The sequence below is a fragment of the Suricata suricatta genome, chromosome 5 (genome assembly GCF_006229205.1).
Source record: "Suricata suricatta isolate VVHF042 chromosome 5, meerkat_22Aug2017_6uvM2_HiC, whole genome shotgun sequence".
Taxonomy (NCBI): Eukaryota; Metazoa; Chordata; class Mammalia; order Carnivora; family Herpestidae; genus Suricata; species Suricata suricatta.
This window is the reverse complement of record NC_043704.1, coordinates 122,146,248-122,158,512: the sequence shown is the minus strand read 5'-3', so window position 1 is coordinate 122,158,512 and position 12,265 is coordinate 122,146,248. Positions and strand designations below refer to the sequence as shown.

General features: G+C 38.3%; 1 protein-coding gene across 3 annotated transcripts in view; it reads right to left on the bottom strand.

Moving 5' to 3' along the window:
• Positions 1 to 248: 248 nt before the first annotated feature.
• CEP70 (centrosomal protein 70) overlaps positions 249 to 12,265 on the bottom strand; it is an 80,337-nt gene continuing 68,320 nt past the window's right edge. For all 3 annotated transcript variants that reach the window (XM_029940182.1, XM_029940183.1, XM_029940185.1), the window contains 6 exons: positions 10,199 to 10,369; positions 6,811 to 6,957; positions 6,463 to 6,631; positions 6,176 to 6,290; positions 3,943 to 4,022; positions 249 to 976 (listed from right to left, as the gene is read on the bottom strand). In XM_029940182.1, the coding sequence (XP_029796042.1) occupies positions 915 to 976; positions 3,943 to 4,022; positions 6,176 to 6,290; positions 6,463 to 6,631; positions 6,811 to 6,957; positions 10,199 to 10,369 (744 nt within the window). In that variant the 3' untranslated portion in view covers positions 249 to 914. The remainder of the gene's footprint in view (positions 977 to 3,942; positions 4,023 to 6,175; positions 6,291 to 6,462; positions 6,632 to 6,810; positions 6,958 to 10,198; positions 10,370 to 12,265) is intronic.

Sequence of the window (12,265 nt, the reverse complement as noted above, 5' to 3'; positions counted from 1 at the left end):
CTAACAAAACAAAGAATTTTATATCTAGAAAGAATCTAGGCCTGCTACTTATACAAGAGTGGCAAGGGATGGGGGGGCAGTAACACTGGTCCCTTAAGAAACTCAGACTGAATATTGAGAAGAGAAAATAAGTAGAAGGCAGCAATAAAAGCATTCTTATGTAAAATAAAATGCAGCAAGGCTCAGCCTTGTAAGTGAATATGACTCATTATATGTGAGTAATACAAATAAGTCATTGAAGACACTTATATTTGGAAATTCTTCACAAGAACTTTATTTTAGATTTCATGTCCTTATAAAAAGTACATTACATCAAGGTTGCAAAAAAGACAACTTTTTCAATGAGACTACTATACACTCATCTATATTACCTCATAATTCATTTCCTATCTAACCCAATGATAAAACATTTTATTCTTCTTCCATTTCTCCCTCTAACTTTGAAAGGGCAAGCGCCATGAGGGATCTCTGTAGAACGTGTGATTTCCTTGCCAGGAAAACAACAGGTTCCTAGTGGCTGAATTCCAGACAGCCATCGGCAATCCATATTTCCAGTATCAAAAAGGTCTCTAAACCCTCAAATTAAATGCAACCTTTCTATTGTTTGCAACCTGTCTCCTTGAGTTTCTCTTTTACTCACATACTATATTTTAAAACAGTCCTATAAGCACTTAAGAATTGCTTAAGAAATGATTAAATGACTTAAAGTAAACTTACCACCTTTAGCTTAGCAAGTAATTTCTCTGTAAGAATCTGAAAGTTAGCAAAAATATAGATGGGAAGGACCCAATACTAAGAAGGGGATGAATTCTGAGAGTACATTTACAACCCTTGTCTCAAGGCAAGATCAATCCTACAAAATGCTCAGAATGTTAAGAATGCAATTTACACAGTAAAAATAATTTGATTTGTTTTCAGTATGAAAGTATTTTTAATTTCTTTACTGCAGGTACAATGGCATCCAAGTCATCAATTTCTGTAACAGAAAAACAAGAATAAGAGCAGCTTTATCCAGTGATAGGCTCAGAAGAAATGAGAAACTCTCTGCAAAGGAAAACCTCAAACGCAAGGGCAACACTAGCACTTTTATGCACATGAACTTTTTATGTAGCAGCAGTGATAAGAGTGTCACTGATTGGGACACAGATGCTCTACAGGGCTCTGTGTGTAAAAGCTACCACATACCTACAAGTATCCTCTGACTCTGGTGATAGTCTCATTAGCAGCGTGCTCTTCTTAAGAAATCCTACTGACCACATTTGTGTTACGTTATTGCCTCTTTAAATCTATATAATTACATAAGTGAGCCTACATGGTGAAATCCTATGTAGAAGCTCTCTCTTTTCTGGGTACCCACCTAAGGACTTAATGATTTCTTCTTATGGAACATAGTTCTCTCCTTAATCCTACCTGAAAACTTTCTCATTAGTAAGATCATTCTGAGGTCTCCCTTTTAGGATGCAACAATAGATCTACCTAATAAAAAGTGTGAGGTTCTCCGAGTATAGATCTCTCCGAGTCGCAGAGCTTAGCCTGGTCCAGCTTACCAGATAAACTAGCTAAGGTTCTCCTCTGCCAGATTCTTTGTGAATCTGCTTTCTCTTTCTAAGACTGTCTTCTTCCAACCAGCCTGTTAGAATTCACTGTCGGAAAGCTCTTGGCCACTGGAGAAGCAAACTCCTTTTCTCTCATTATCTAGACCCTGGCCCTAAAAGCCTCAGTGGCAGGTACTCTAGATTCTGACCACTTTTTTCTACGTTATTCTGCTAGGCTGCTTTTTAGAAATTCATTTTCTTCTATGTAAAAATGCTTCCTTCGATTCCACCTCTCTTCCTCCATGTTTAGCTGAATTTTGGTTGTTTTTCCTTTAGCCTAAACTTGTATCCCATGCTATTTAAGCTCCTAACTTTAGTCAGAATACTTGTCTAGATATACTTACAGAGCATCAAGATATAAGAACAAATATATACACAAATTATAACAGAGAATTTGATTCATACCTTATATCATGATAAGATACAAGATCAAGTTATTTCCGGAACCCCGTTCTGAAATCACACTGGTTTTTTTCATTATATGAGAAATCTGCCTTATAACTGAACCTCACAGAGAAGGACACTGGCTGATAGAATATTCTCAGCTAAGCACATTACTTACGTAAGAAAACAAAGTCCTTCTCCATATCTGGTATTCACTACAACATTCCATAGTTCTAGATGCTTAAAATGACACCTAGTAATAATTGAAATAGTTGTGTTTGCCAAACAGCTTTAATTTTCCCAATGGTAAGCGTAATATTTAACTCTGGAATTTCAACTGTGGCAAAAATACAGAGTTCATCTGCAGAGAGATGTGGCTCATTGAAGTAACTGATGCCGTATGAACCTGCTGAGTATCATAATATCTAAGAGGAAGTTTCTATACAAGGATTCTGACCTAAGTGTTACCTGTAGCCCTACTGAAACATGTATTAATGACGAGAACCTCACTGTTTAACTGCTACCCAAAAGCAAGAAAAATATTATTGTACGAAACAAAGCTGTTTGGAATATGAGGCAACATATTTCTGCAATTTCATGTCTCATTTAAGTTTGACTTTCAAACTACAGTCTCCCTTGCCATGATCTTTTCGAACATGAGCATGCCTAAAGCTTCAGTCGCTGTCTTCTTGCTTCCAGTCTACATAAATCTGGCCACAAAACCTCCCTTATGTTTACTAGGGTAGATACTCCAGTCAGAAGTTTCTTTCATTTATTCATTTTCCTACCAAATTTTACTCATTCCCTTATCTTCTGCTAAGCCTCATTTCCGCTTCTAATTTAAGACATTTTTTTAATGTAGGCTCTATGCCCAATGTGGGGCTTGAACTCACGACCCTGAGATCAAGAGTTGCATGCTCCACCAATTAAGCCAGCCAGGCACCCCCTCCTCTTCTAATTCAATTTCCTATGTCAGAGAGGCATTCTTTAAAAAAAAAAAATTCTTCCAAATGAGCTATGTAGAAAAAAAGTAATCATTAAATAAAACACTTTAAACTTTAAAAGTGTTCTTAATAGTAAGATAAATACTTTTATAGCCATATATAATCAGACTTAAAATAAGAGATTTGGGGCACCTGGGCGGCTCAGTCGATTAGGTATCTGACTTCAGCTCAGGTCATGCTCTCATGGTTCATGAATTTGAGCTCCATGTCAGCTGTGCTGACAGCGGAGAGCCTGAAGCCTGCTTTAGATTCTGTGTCTCCCACTCTCTCTCTCTGCCCCACCCCCACTTGCACTCTCTCTCAAAAATGAATAAATGTTTAAAAAAAATTTTTTTATAAAATAAGAGACTTGGGTCTCTGTTTTGCCTAGAATTCCTAAACAAATTACATTTTTTCCCTTTAAGAGATAAACTAATAACAAAACTCTCAATCTGACCAACAATGCAAATATATATATTTCCTACTATAGATTTATAAATTTGTCTTTTTTTGTATAGTTGTTTACTTTACATGACTTATCACCTGAGAAGGAAATTTAATTTGTATATTTTAAAAACATAGTAAGTTTTATATTAAAAGAAGAAGGAAAAGAAAAAGCCCCCACAAAACATCTATCTACCAAGATCATAAATTCTACCAAGATTTCTCATTAGGCCATGACAGAGTCAGGCTTAAACGGGGCCAGGCTAGAGTAATGCCATTTCTCATTTTAAGGTTTCAAAACAAAGGCAGCCCCCCCTAGCTCCTTAAAGGATATTTATGTATGTTCTGTAGATCAACCCCAACCAACTCTAATTTCAAGTTAGGAGTGTGTTTCCAGAACCATTAGTGCTTTTCAGACACTTTCTACCAAAAACTTATAGGTACAAGTGCTAATACAGTGGCCAAGAAATGCTCTTCCCTCAAACCCAATGATACCTGAAGACTTGAAATTTAACCACCACCAACAAAGATCTTACCTAAGATTTCAAGTAGATCATTAGTAAATGCCTGAAATGCTGGGAAAAATTCCTCATGTTCTTCCAATTTGTTGATAATGCTTTTAAGAAAAATGCACAGTTTACACTGAATTTCCAACTTAAGGTTTGCATTTGATTGAAAATAAAACATTTTCACAATGTTAAGAAATTTTCTACTAATAAATATAAATGTAATAATCATTTACTGCAATCCTTGACTTAAAATTTTTTTAATGTTTATTTATTTTTGAGATAGAGAGACAGAGCATGAGTGGGGGAGGGGAAAAGACAGAGGGAGACACAGAATCTGAAGCAGGCTCCAGGCTCTGAGCTGTCAGCACAGAGCCCAACACAGGGCTCAAGCTTGGGAACGGTAAGATCATGACCTGAGCTGAAGTCAGACATTTAACTGACTGAGCCACCAGGGCGCCCTGCAATCCTTGATTTTTGAACTCTTTCTTCACCTAATACTGCTTTTCTAAAAAAAATCTATAATCAGTGTAAACACTTGTTCCAGAGTTAAATTTATGGAACACACATGTGGGAAACTTTCCATTTAGCTTGAGGATTAAGAGATCTTGTTTGTTAACAATTTCTAAAAATTGGTTTTTATATCCAGTATTCTATTAAACATTAAGAATAAGTATTAGTAGTCAATATAAATGTGGGAAGGGAAAAAAGGCCAATAGTGAGACCTATGTTCCTTTTAAAAGCAGCAAGTATCAGGGGCACCTGAATGGGTCAGTCATTGAAGCAACTGACTTCAGCTCAGGTCATGATTTCATGGTTTGTGAGTTTGAATCCCACATCAGGTGAGCTCCACTTCTTTCTCCCCCTTTCTCTGCCCCTTGCTCACTTGTACCCTGTCAATCAAAAAACAAAAAACACTTGTTTGGGGGCACCTGGGTGGCTCAGTCAGTTAAGCAGCAGACTCTTGTTTTCAGCTCAGGTCATGATCTCACAGTCATGAGTTTAAGCCCTGCATGGGGCATTGCGCTCAAAGTGTGGAGCCTCCTTCCAATTCTTTGTCTCCCTCTTTCTGTCCCTACCCCACTCACACTCTCCTTCTATCTCTCTCTCTCTCCCTCTCTCTCTCTCTCAAAAATATTTTCTTAATGTTTGTTTATTTTTGAGAGAGACAGAAAGACAGAGTGAGAGCCAGGGAGGGGCAGGGAAAGATGGAGACAGAATCCAAAGTGGGCTCCAGGCTCTGATCTCTCAGCACAGAGCTCTATGTGGGGCTTGAAACCATGAGCCATGAGATCATGACCTGAGCCAAAGTCAGATGCTTAACTGACTGAGCCACCCAGGTGTTCCCCACTCTCAAAAATAAATAAAAGTTAAAAAAATTTTTTTAAAAAACAAGCAGCAAGTATCAGAAAACTCAAGCGTCAGATTAGGTAAGGATTTTTCTTGGAAAACCTACATCATATAGGGGATAGGTGGTATATGTATGTGTTCCTCTTCCCACATGCTATAATCAGTATCAAATTGGTCGGGGGAGGTGGGGTGGAAAAGTTGTTTTAAGTATAACTAGAATGTTTCTGTATTTTTTTTAAATCAGGTCTTATTTTTTTTTAATTTTTTCATGTTTTATTTATTTTTGAGAGACAGAGAGAGACAGCACGAGCAGGGGAGGGGCAGAGAGAGAGGGAGACACAGAATCCAAAGCAGGCTCCAGGCTCTGAGCTGTCAGCACAGAGCCCGACCCGGGGCTCAAACCCACAAACCGTGAGATCATGACCTGAGCCAAAGCCAGACGCTGAACCGACTGAGCCACCCAGGCGCCCCCAGGTCTCTATTTTAGAGATGACTAGCTTAAAAAAAATTCCTTAACATTCATCTTCTAGTCAAATAATACATTGTGATTATTAAGCGGTCTATAGTGGTATATTAAAAATAGGACCTGTTTATATATTCTGAACACTTATATGATGTTGCTAACAAGGTCTGAATTTCTCCATATGTAATTTTGCCTGGGAATGAGCTTAAAGCAGTAACACTGGAGTCCTGACCCATGCTATGTAAACTTATAGGCCCTAAATCGATTTTTACCTTGAAAATGCTTGGCATTCTCTCCATCTGTAAGGTGTGAGATATTTTAGATTGACAAATTATTTAAAAGATGCTATCCCAAACAGAAAAGGTAAATAACTTATAAAGTTTTGAAAGTCTTTAATTTCATCACTCCAAGCATTCTGGATAGTATTTTGTTAACTTTTAAAATAAATACCTTTGGAGATCTTCAGGTCCTAATACCTGCATAACCTGCTCGGTTATATCCTCATTAATCAGCCTACACAATTTTCCAACTGTGCTCACCAACACACACAATGACGTTGAACTATCTGTAAGAAAAAAACCAAAAGGATATTTTAAAAGGGAATTTTCAAAATCATTAAATCAAATACTTTATGCTTCCATTACCCTCAACTGTTTACTTAAAAAAATAACCTACTTTTTGTTGATTTATCAGGAATAATTCTTAAATGGGGGCCAGACAGGACAAAGAGTCATCACCTAATTCTAAGAGCTCTTGGAGGTTTCTCACAGCATTGTTCATTTCTCCAAGCCTCGTATAAACTTCATTCATTCGAGGATAGACTCCATTTAAAGAAGGCACATCAAATAATTTTTGGAAGTGAGAAACAATAGCTTGCAAAATTTTTAAGTTTGGTATATTGCTGTCCTGTCCAAAAGAGAAAGAGAAAGATAGTTCATGTTTTAAAATAATCCCAAGGTCTTAATAAAAACTTTAAAAAGAGACATAGAATTCTAGTAGAACAAATATCAGCATCTTTATCACTATCAGTTTTTAGGATAAGATTACATTAAAATGTGAAAATTTATGTAAGTATTAAGCATTACCTTTTCCTTATTTTCAACTTCTTCTAACATGGTATCTACTATAAACAACAGATCTTCAACTCTGATACCTTCATTTTCATCCTGCTTTTTAAAATTATGCCAAGGCACCAGTTCTGCAGATAGTATTCTCAAAGACTTATACAAATCCTTTATAACAAAAGAAACAACATGGCATTATTGATTTTTTCAAGTTTCCATAATAATGCTAGCAAAATACAATAAAACCTTGGATTGCGAGTAACTTGTTCTGCAAGTATCCTGCAAGACAAGCAAACATTTCTAATAAATTTTAACTTGATAAACTAGTGATGTCGCAGTACACATACTAAGTGATGCTACATGTCACATGACTGTAACCGAACCAACGGTTCTTCTCTCTTGCTTGCTGAGAGATTGTGGGTGATCAGTCTCCCATGCTGGGATTCTTAGTCTCAGGCCATGGTGTTTGGCAGAAATCAGTGATTTTTCAGAACTTTGGGAGATGCCCTAAGACTGGCACTAGTGTATTTTTTTTTTTGTCACTTCAAAGCACGTATGGACAGCGCTTTGCTTTTCCATGTAAGAGTAAGCTTGGGAATGCACTGCTTCAATGGTAGGTCACTGAATAGGCTCCTTGTTACAGCTGCACAAAATGAAAAAGATTCCATTGAGCCAATAGACAGCAGTGATTCCGTTAGTGATCGTGAAAGTCCTCCTACACAATCCTCCTCCTCTCTCTCGTCTCTCTCACACCACCTACAAAGGTTTTCAAAGGTAAGTGCAGGTTATTTTTCTTTATTATTTTGTATTAGATTTATAGTATTCATAATCTACATATAGTAATGTAATCATTTTTACATGAATATTTTTGGATTGTGGAACGAATCGTCTGAGTTTCCATGATTCCTTATTGAGAAATTTGCTTTGATATACAAGTGCTTTGGATTATTAAGCATGTTTCTGGGATGAGTAATGTTCGCAAACCAAGGTTTTCCTGTATAATTATTCAGGCAGGTTTAATATACATATAAACCATGGGGCACCTGGGTGGCTCAATCAGTTAAAGCATCCAACTCTTGATTTTGGCTGAGGTCATGATCTCATGGTTTGTGGGACTGAGTCCTGCGTGTTGGGCTCTGTGCTGACAGCATGGAAGCTGCCTGGGATTCTCTCTCTCCCTCTCTCTCTCTCCCCCCACCCTCAATTGCAATTACAATCTCTCTTTCAAAAATAAACATAAATATATATGTGTGTGTGTGTGTGTGTGTGTGTATATATATATATATATATATATATATATATATATATATATATATACAAACCATCATCAGTGCCTTTTTTTTTTAATGTTTATTTATTTTTGAGAGAGAAAGAGAGACAGTGAAAGCAGGGGAGGCATAGAGAGAGAGGGAGACAGAAAATCCAAAGCAGGTTGCAGGCTCTGAGCTGTCAGCACAGAGCCTGAAGCCAGACTTGAACTCACGGACTGCAAGATCATGACCTGAGCCCAAGTCGCAAAGTTGGATACTTAACCGACTGAGCCACCCAGGCACTCCAATCAGTACCTTTTTAAAATATCATTACCAGTTTAGAAAAGTGTGTTTAATTTGTTTTCTCCAGATAAATATGGGACTTACACAACACATGATATATTGATGATCTCAAATCTATTTTTTTTTTATTTATTTTGTGAGAGAGGGAAAGCACATGTGAGTGGGGCAAGGGTAGAAAGAGAGACGGTGAGAGAGAATCCCAAGCAGGCTCTGCACTGTCAGCACAGAGCCCAATGTGGGGCTCAAAGATCATGACCCCAGTCAAAATCAAGGGTTGGATGCTTAACCGACTGAGCCACAAAGACACTCCTTGGTGATGTTTAAAGTAATTATATGTATTTATTAGTACTACGTGTTATTTAAGTACTTATTTTTGAATTATTGATGGATAAAAAATAAACTTATCCTTTATATTTTGGCCTTAAACATTTTTGTAACAGATGTATTGAAGTGTAACCCACCTAACATAAAATCCACCATCTCTAAGTGCACAACTCCGGAATCCTGCTCAGGTTACAGAGATGTGCAACTATCACCATTATCTAATTTCGGAAGGTTTTCATCATGCCAAGAAGAAATCTCGTACCCATTTGCAGTCACTCCTCATTCTTCCCTGTCCCCAGCCCCTGGGTCACTACTAATCTACTTTCTGTTTCTTTGGAGTTGCCTATTCTGGGCATTTCACATAAAGTGGAATTATATAATAAGTGACTGGCTTTCCTTCACTTAGGATAATGTTTTCAAGATTCATCTGTTATAACACTTATCTCCAGGCAGGCTTCTAATTTGAAAAAAATTAAAAGATTCTAAATTAAATTAATTCTAGTCTTCGTAACAATGTACTTAATTTCCTTGGCCTAGATAAATGTCCTAATCTATTTTAAATTGTGCACAAAGGACAAAGCTACTGGAAGTTTAAAACTCTAAGACTGGACAATTGATAAACATTTACTGAGCATCTACTATGTGCATGGCATAGTGCTTGGCCCTTCAGAGCACTGCTGTCCTCTCTCCCCTGCTTGTATTCTCTTTCTCTCTCTCTCTCTCTCTCTAAAATAAACAAATAAAACAAGAGGGGTGCCTGGGTGGCTCAGCCAGTTAAGCATCTGCCTTTGGCTCAGGTCATGATCTCATGGTCCTGGAGTTCGAGCCTCACATCAGGCTCTGTGCTGACAGTTTGGAGCCTAAAGCCTGCTTTGGATTCTGTGTTTCCTCCCCCACACCCCCTGTCCCTTCCCTGCTCTCACTCTGTCTCTCTCTCAAAAATTAATAATAAAAGGCGCTAGGGTGGCTCATGCCATGATCTCATGGTTCGTGGGTTCGAACCCTGTGTCAGGCCCTGTGCTGACAGCTCAGAGCCTGGAAACTGTTTCGGATTCTGTGTCTCCCTCTCTCCCTTCCCCTTCCCTGCTTGCACTCTGTCTCTCTCTTGGAAATAAATAAACATTAAAAAATTAAAAGAAAACAAACAAAAAATAAATAGTAAGACATTAAAATCAAGAAATAGAAAATAAATTTTTATAAAACAAAGTGAAGAAACTTTTATCTTCCATGGATAGACAGAGTAAGTAAAAGTAGTACTGGCTGCTACTGGACTATTAACTGCTCTGCAGAAGAGACAGATGTGGGCAGTTTTGAGAGAAGGAAAATTATTTAAAATATGAAGAAGGAAAAAATCCCCAAATAAAATGAATGAAGAATAAAACACCACATCTGACGAGGAAGAAGGGCCAGGAAAGTCTGTAGCATGGGGATACCAAAAGGAGGAAGATAAAAGTAGAGCAGGATCTATTTTGCATGTCTAGGTGCAAATCCAATCAGTTTTCAAAGCATGTAAAAAATATGCAACCCTTTACCTTCAGGGAGGTCAGCTGATCTGCCCACATTTCTATTATAGGAATAAGATGCTCAAATCCACAATCTTGAACAATATCTTTATTAAAATGTTGGGCTCCTCCTTTGCTCTGTTTATAAATTATTACTGGAGCTCTTGGATTGTGAACAACTGAATTGATGCTACTCAGCACCTTTAAAAAAAGACAACGTTTTAGTTGAAATGTTTCTCACAGTCCTGTCAAAGTGATTTATGTTAAAGGAGTGCTTTCTATGCCAGTGTACCATCATTTTCAGAATTAATTTGGGGCATGAAGAAATTCTTTAATAAGACTGACACCTGAAATGTTTTGGAAATCCAGCAGTTGCATCAGCATAATGCATTAAACATATAAGTTCTAATGAGAACTACATAAAAAAGCTAAAATGCATTTTCAAGTGATTGAGACTTGAAAACAGTTATGAATGGTCTCTTATAATACACATAGGGAAAAGTAATCATCCATACATCCTTAGCTAGAACCTCACATTTCTCCATCTCCTCATATTTAAGCTAAATCAGATGTTTAAAGGGGTCATTTCCTGTTGTTTGTTTCATACCTTCAGTTAAAGGTCAAAGCAGCTTGGCGAGGAGTCGGCCACCACTGCAGTGGCGGTGTCAGGGGTGCTCACTTCGACCTGGGTTTTGGGAGTGGGAGCACGCACCTCATTTCCACGGCGCATCTTGCCCCCAGCATTGGCCGCGCGAACCCTGAATCCCATGTGCCAACAGGAGAAAAAAATAGCCCCCACCTCTACACGATCCCTGCAGAGAGTTGGTGGCGGTGGAGACCTGGGTGTGCGCCCAGGCTACAGGAGCTCCCAGCTCATTTCCAGCAGCTCCCGGTGCAGCCTCCGGCAACAGCTACGCCCTCATTCCTCCCCCAACGCTAATGCGATCCCTGCCCGGGGTTGGGTCTGCGATGGTGCGCAGGCACACCACCTCCTGCTGCACATCTCACCCCAGGCAGGGGCAGCCGAAATCCCAGCCTGAGCCAAGACAAATTGATTCCTCCCCCTAAGAAGCCAGCAACCAAAACAAAAACATCTCATCTGTGGTAGCATAAAAAGTGCATGGACTGGAACTTTGAACCGAGGCGGGCCTTGAAAATACAACTTGGCTCAACTGCGGCAAAAGGAGATCAGACTTATTAGAGTGACCTACAGTTCATAGTTCAGCAAAACTTGGCACAACGCCTGCCTATCTAATCTCTGCAGACACCAAGGCGGAGCCTCTGAGAGCAGCCTCCAAGACCTACGACATCAAACCACGCCTATCCAAGAGGGGGAGCTGCCATTTTTTTTTTAGTTGTTGTTGTTTTTGCTTTTTTTTATAATTTTTTTTCTTCATTTTTTTCTTTTTGCTTTTTTCGTGCGTATTTTTTATTATTATTACTTTTTTTTTTTACTTAAACTTTTTAAAATTTTTACTCATTTTCCTTTCTCCTTTTTCCCTTTTTTTTTCTCTTTTCTTCTTTATATAGGAGAATATATCTCATCCCTACCTCTCCCCTCAACTGGTCATACACTTTTAGACTGTCCACTGTCCTTTGTTGTCTCTGACCCCCTTTAATTTTTTAAAAAATTTTTTTCTTCTTTTTCTTTTCTTCTTCTCCTCTTTTCATCTCTTTCCTCTCCATTCTCTTTATTTTCTTTACCCCTGTTAATGTGTTTGTTTGTTTGATTCATCTGTGCGTTTGTGTGTTACTGTTCCCTCTGTGTGTGTCTGTCTGTTTTCCTTCTTAGGGCTACACCAAGAAACAAGCCTAAGTGTGCAAGACAGCGAGTCCCAAATACCGCTGAGTAGGGAAATAAAATATTCAAAGGCACAACAAGAGAAACTGAGAGACATCATTAAAAGAATATTTCCTGAAACGACAGGCCCTGGACAGTCAATAAGCCTCCTTTAACAGAGAAATATTAACAGGTGCACAGTGCACAACGAGCTTTCTAAAGGTGACAAGAGACAGAAAACTAGCAAAAATGACAAAACGAAGGAACTCTCCCCTGAAGAACCTCCAAGAGGAAGTCACAGCCACAGAACTGCTCAA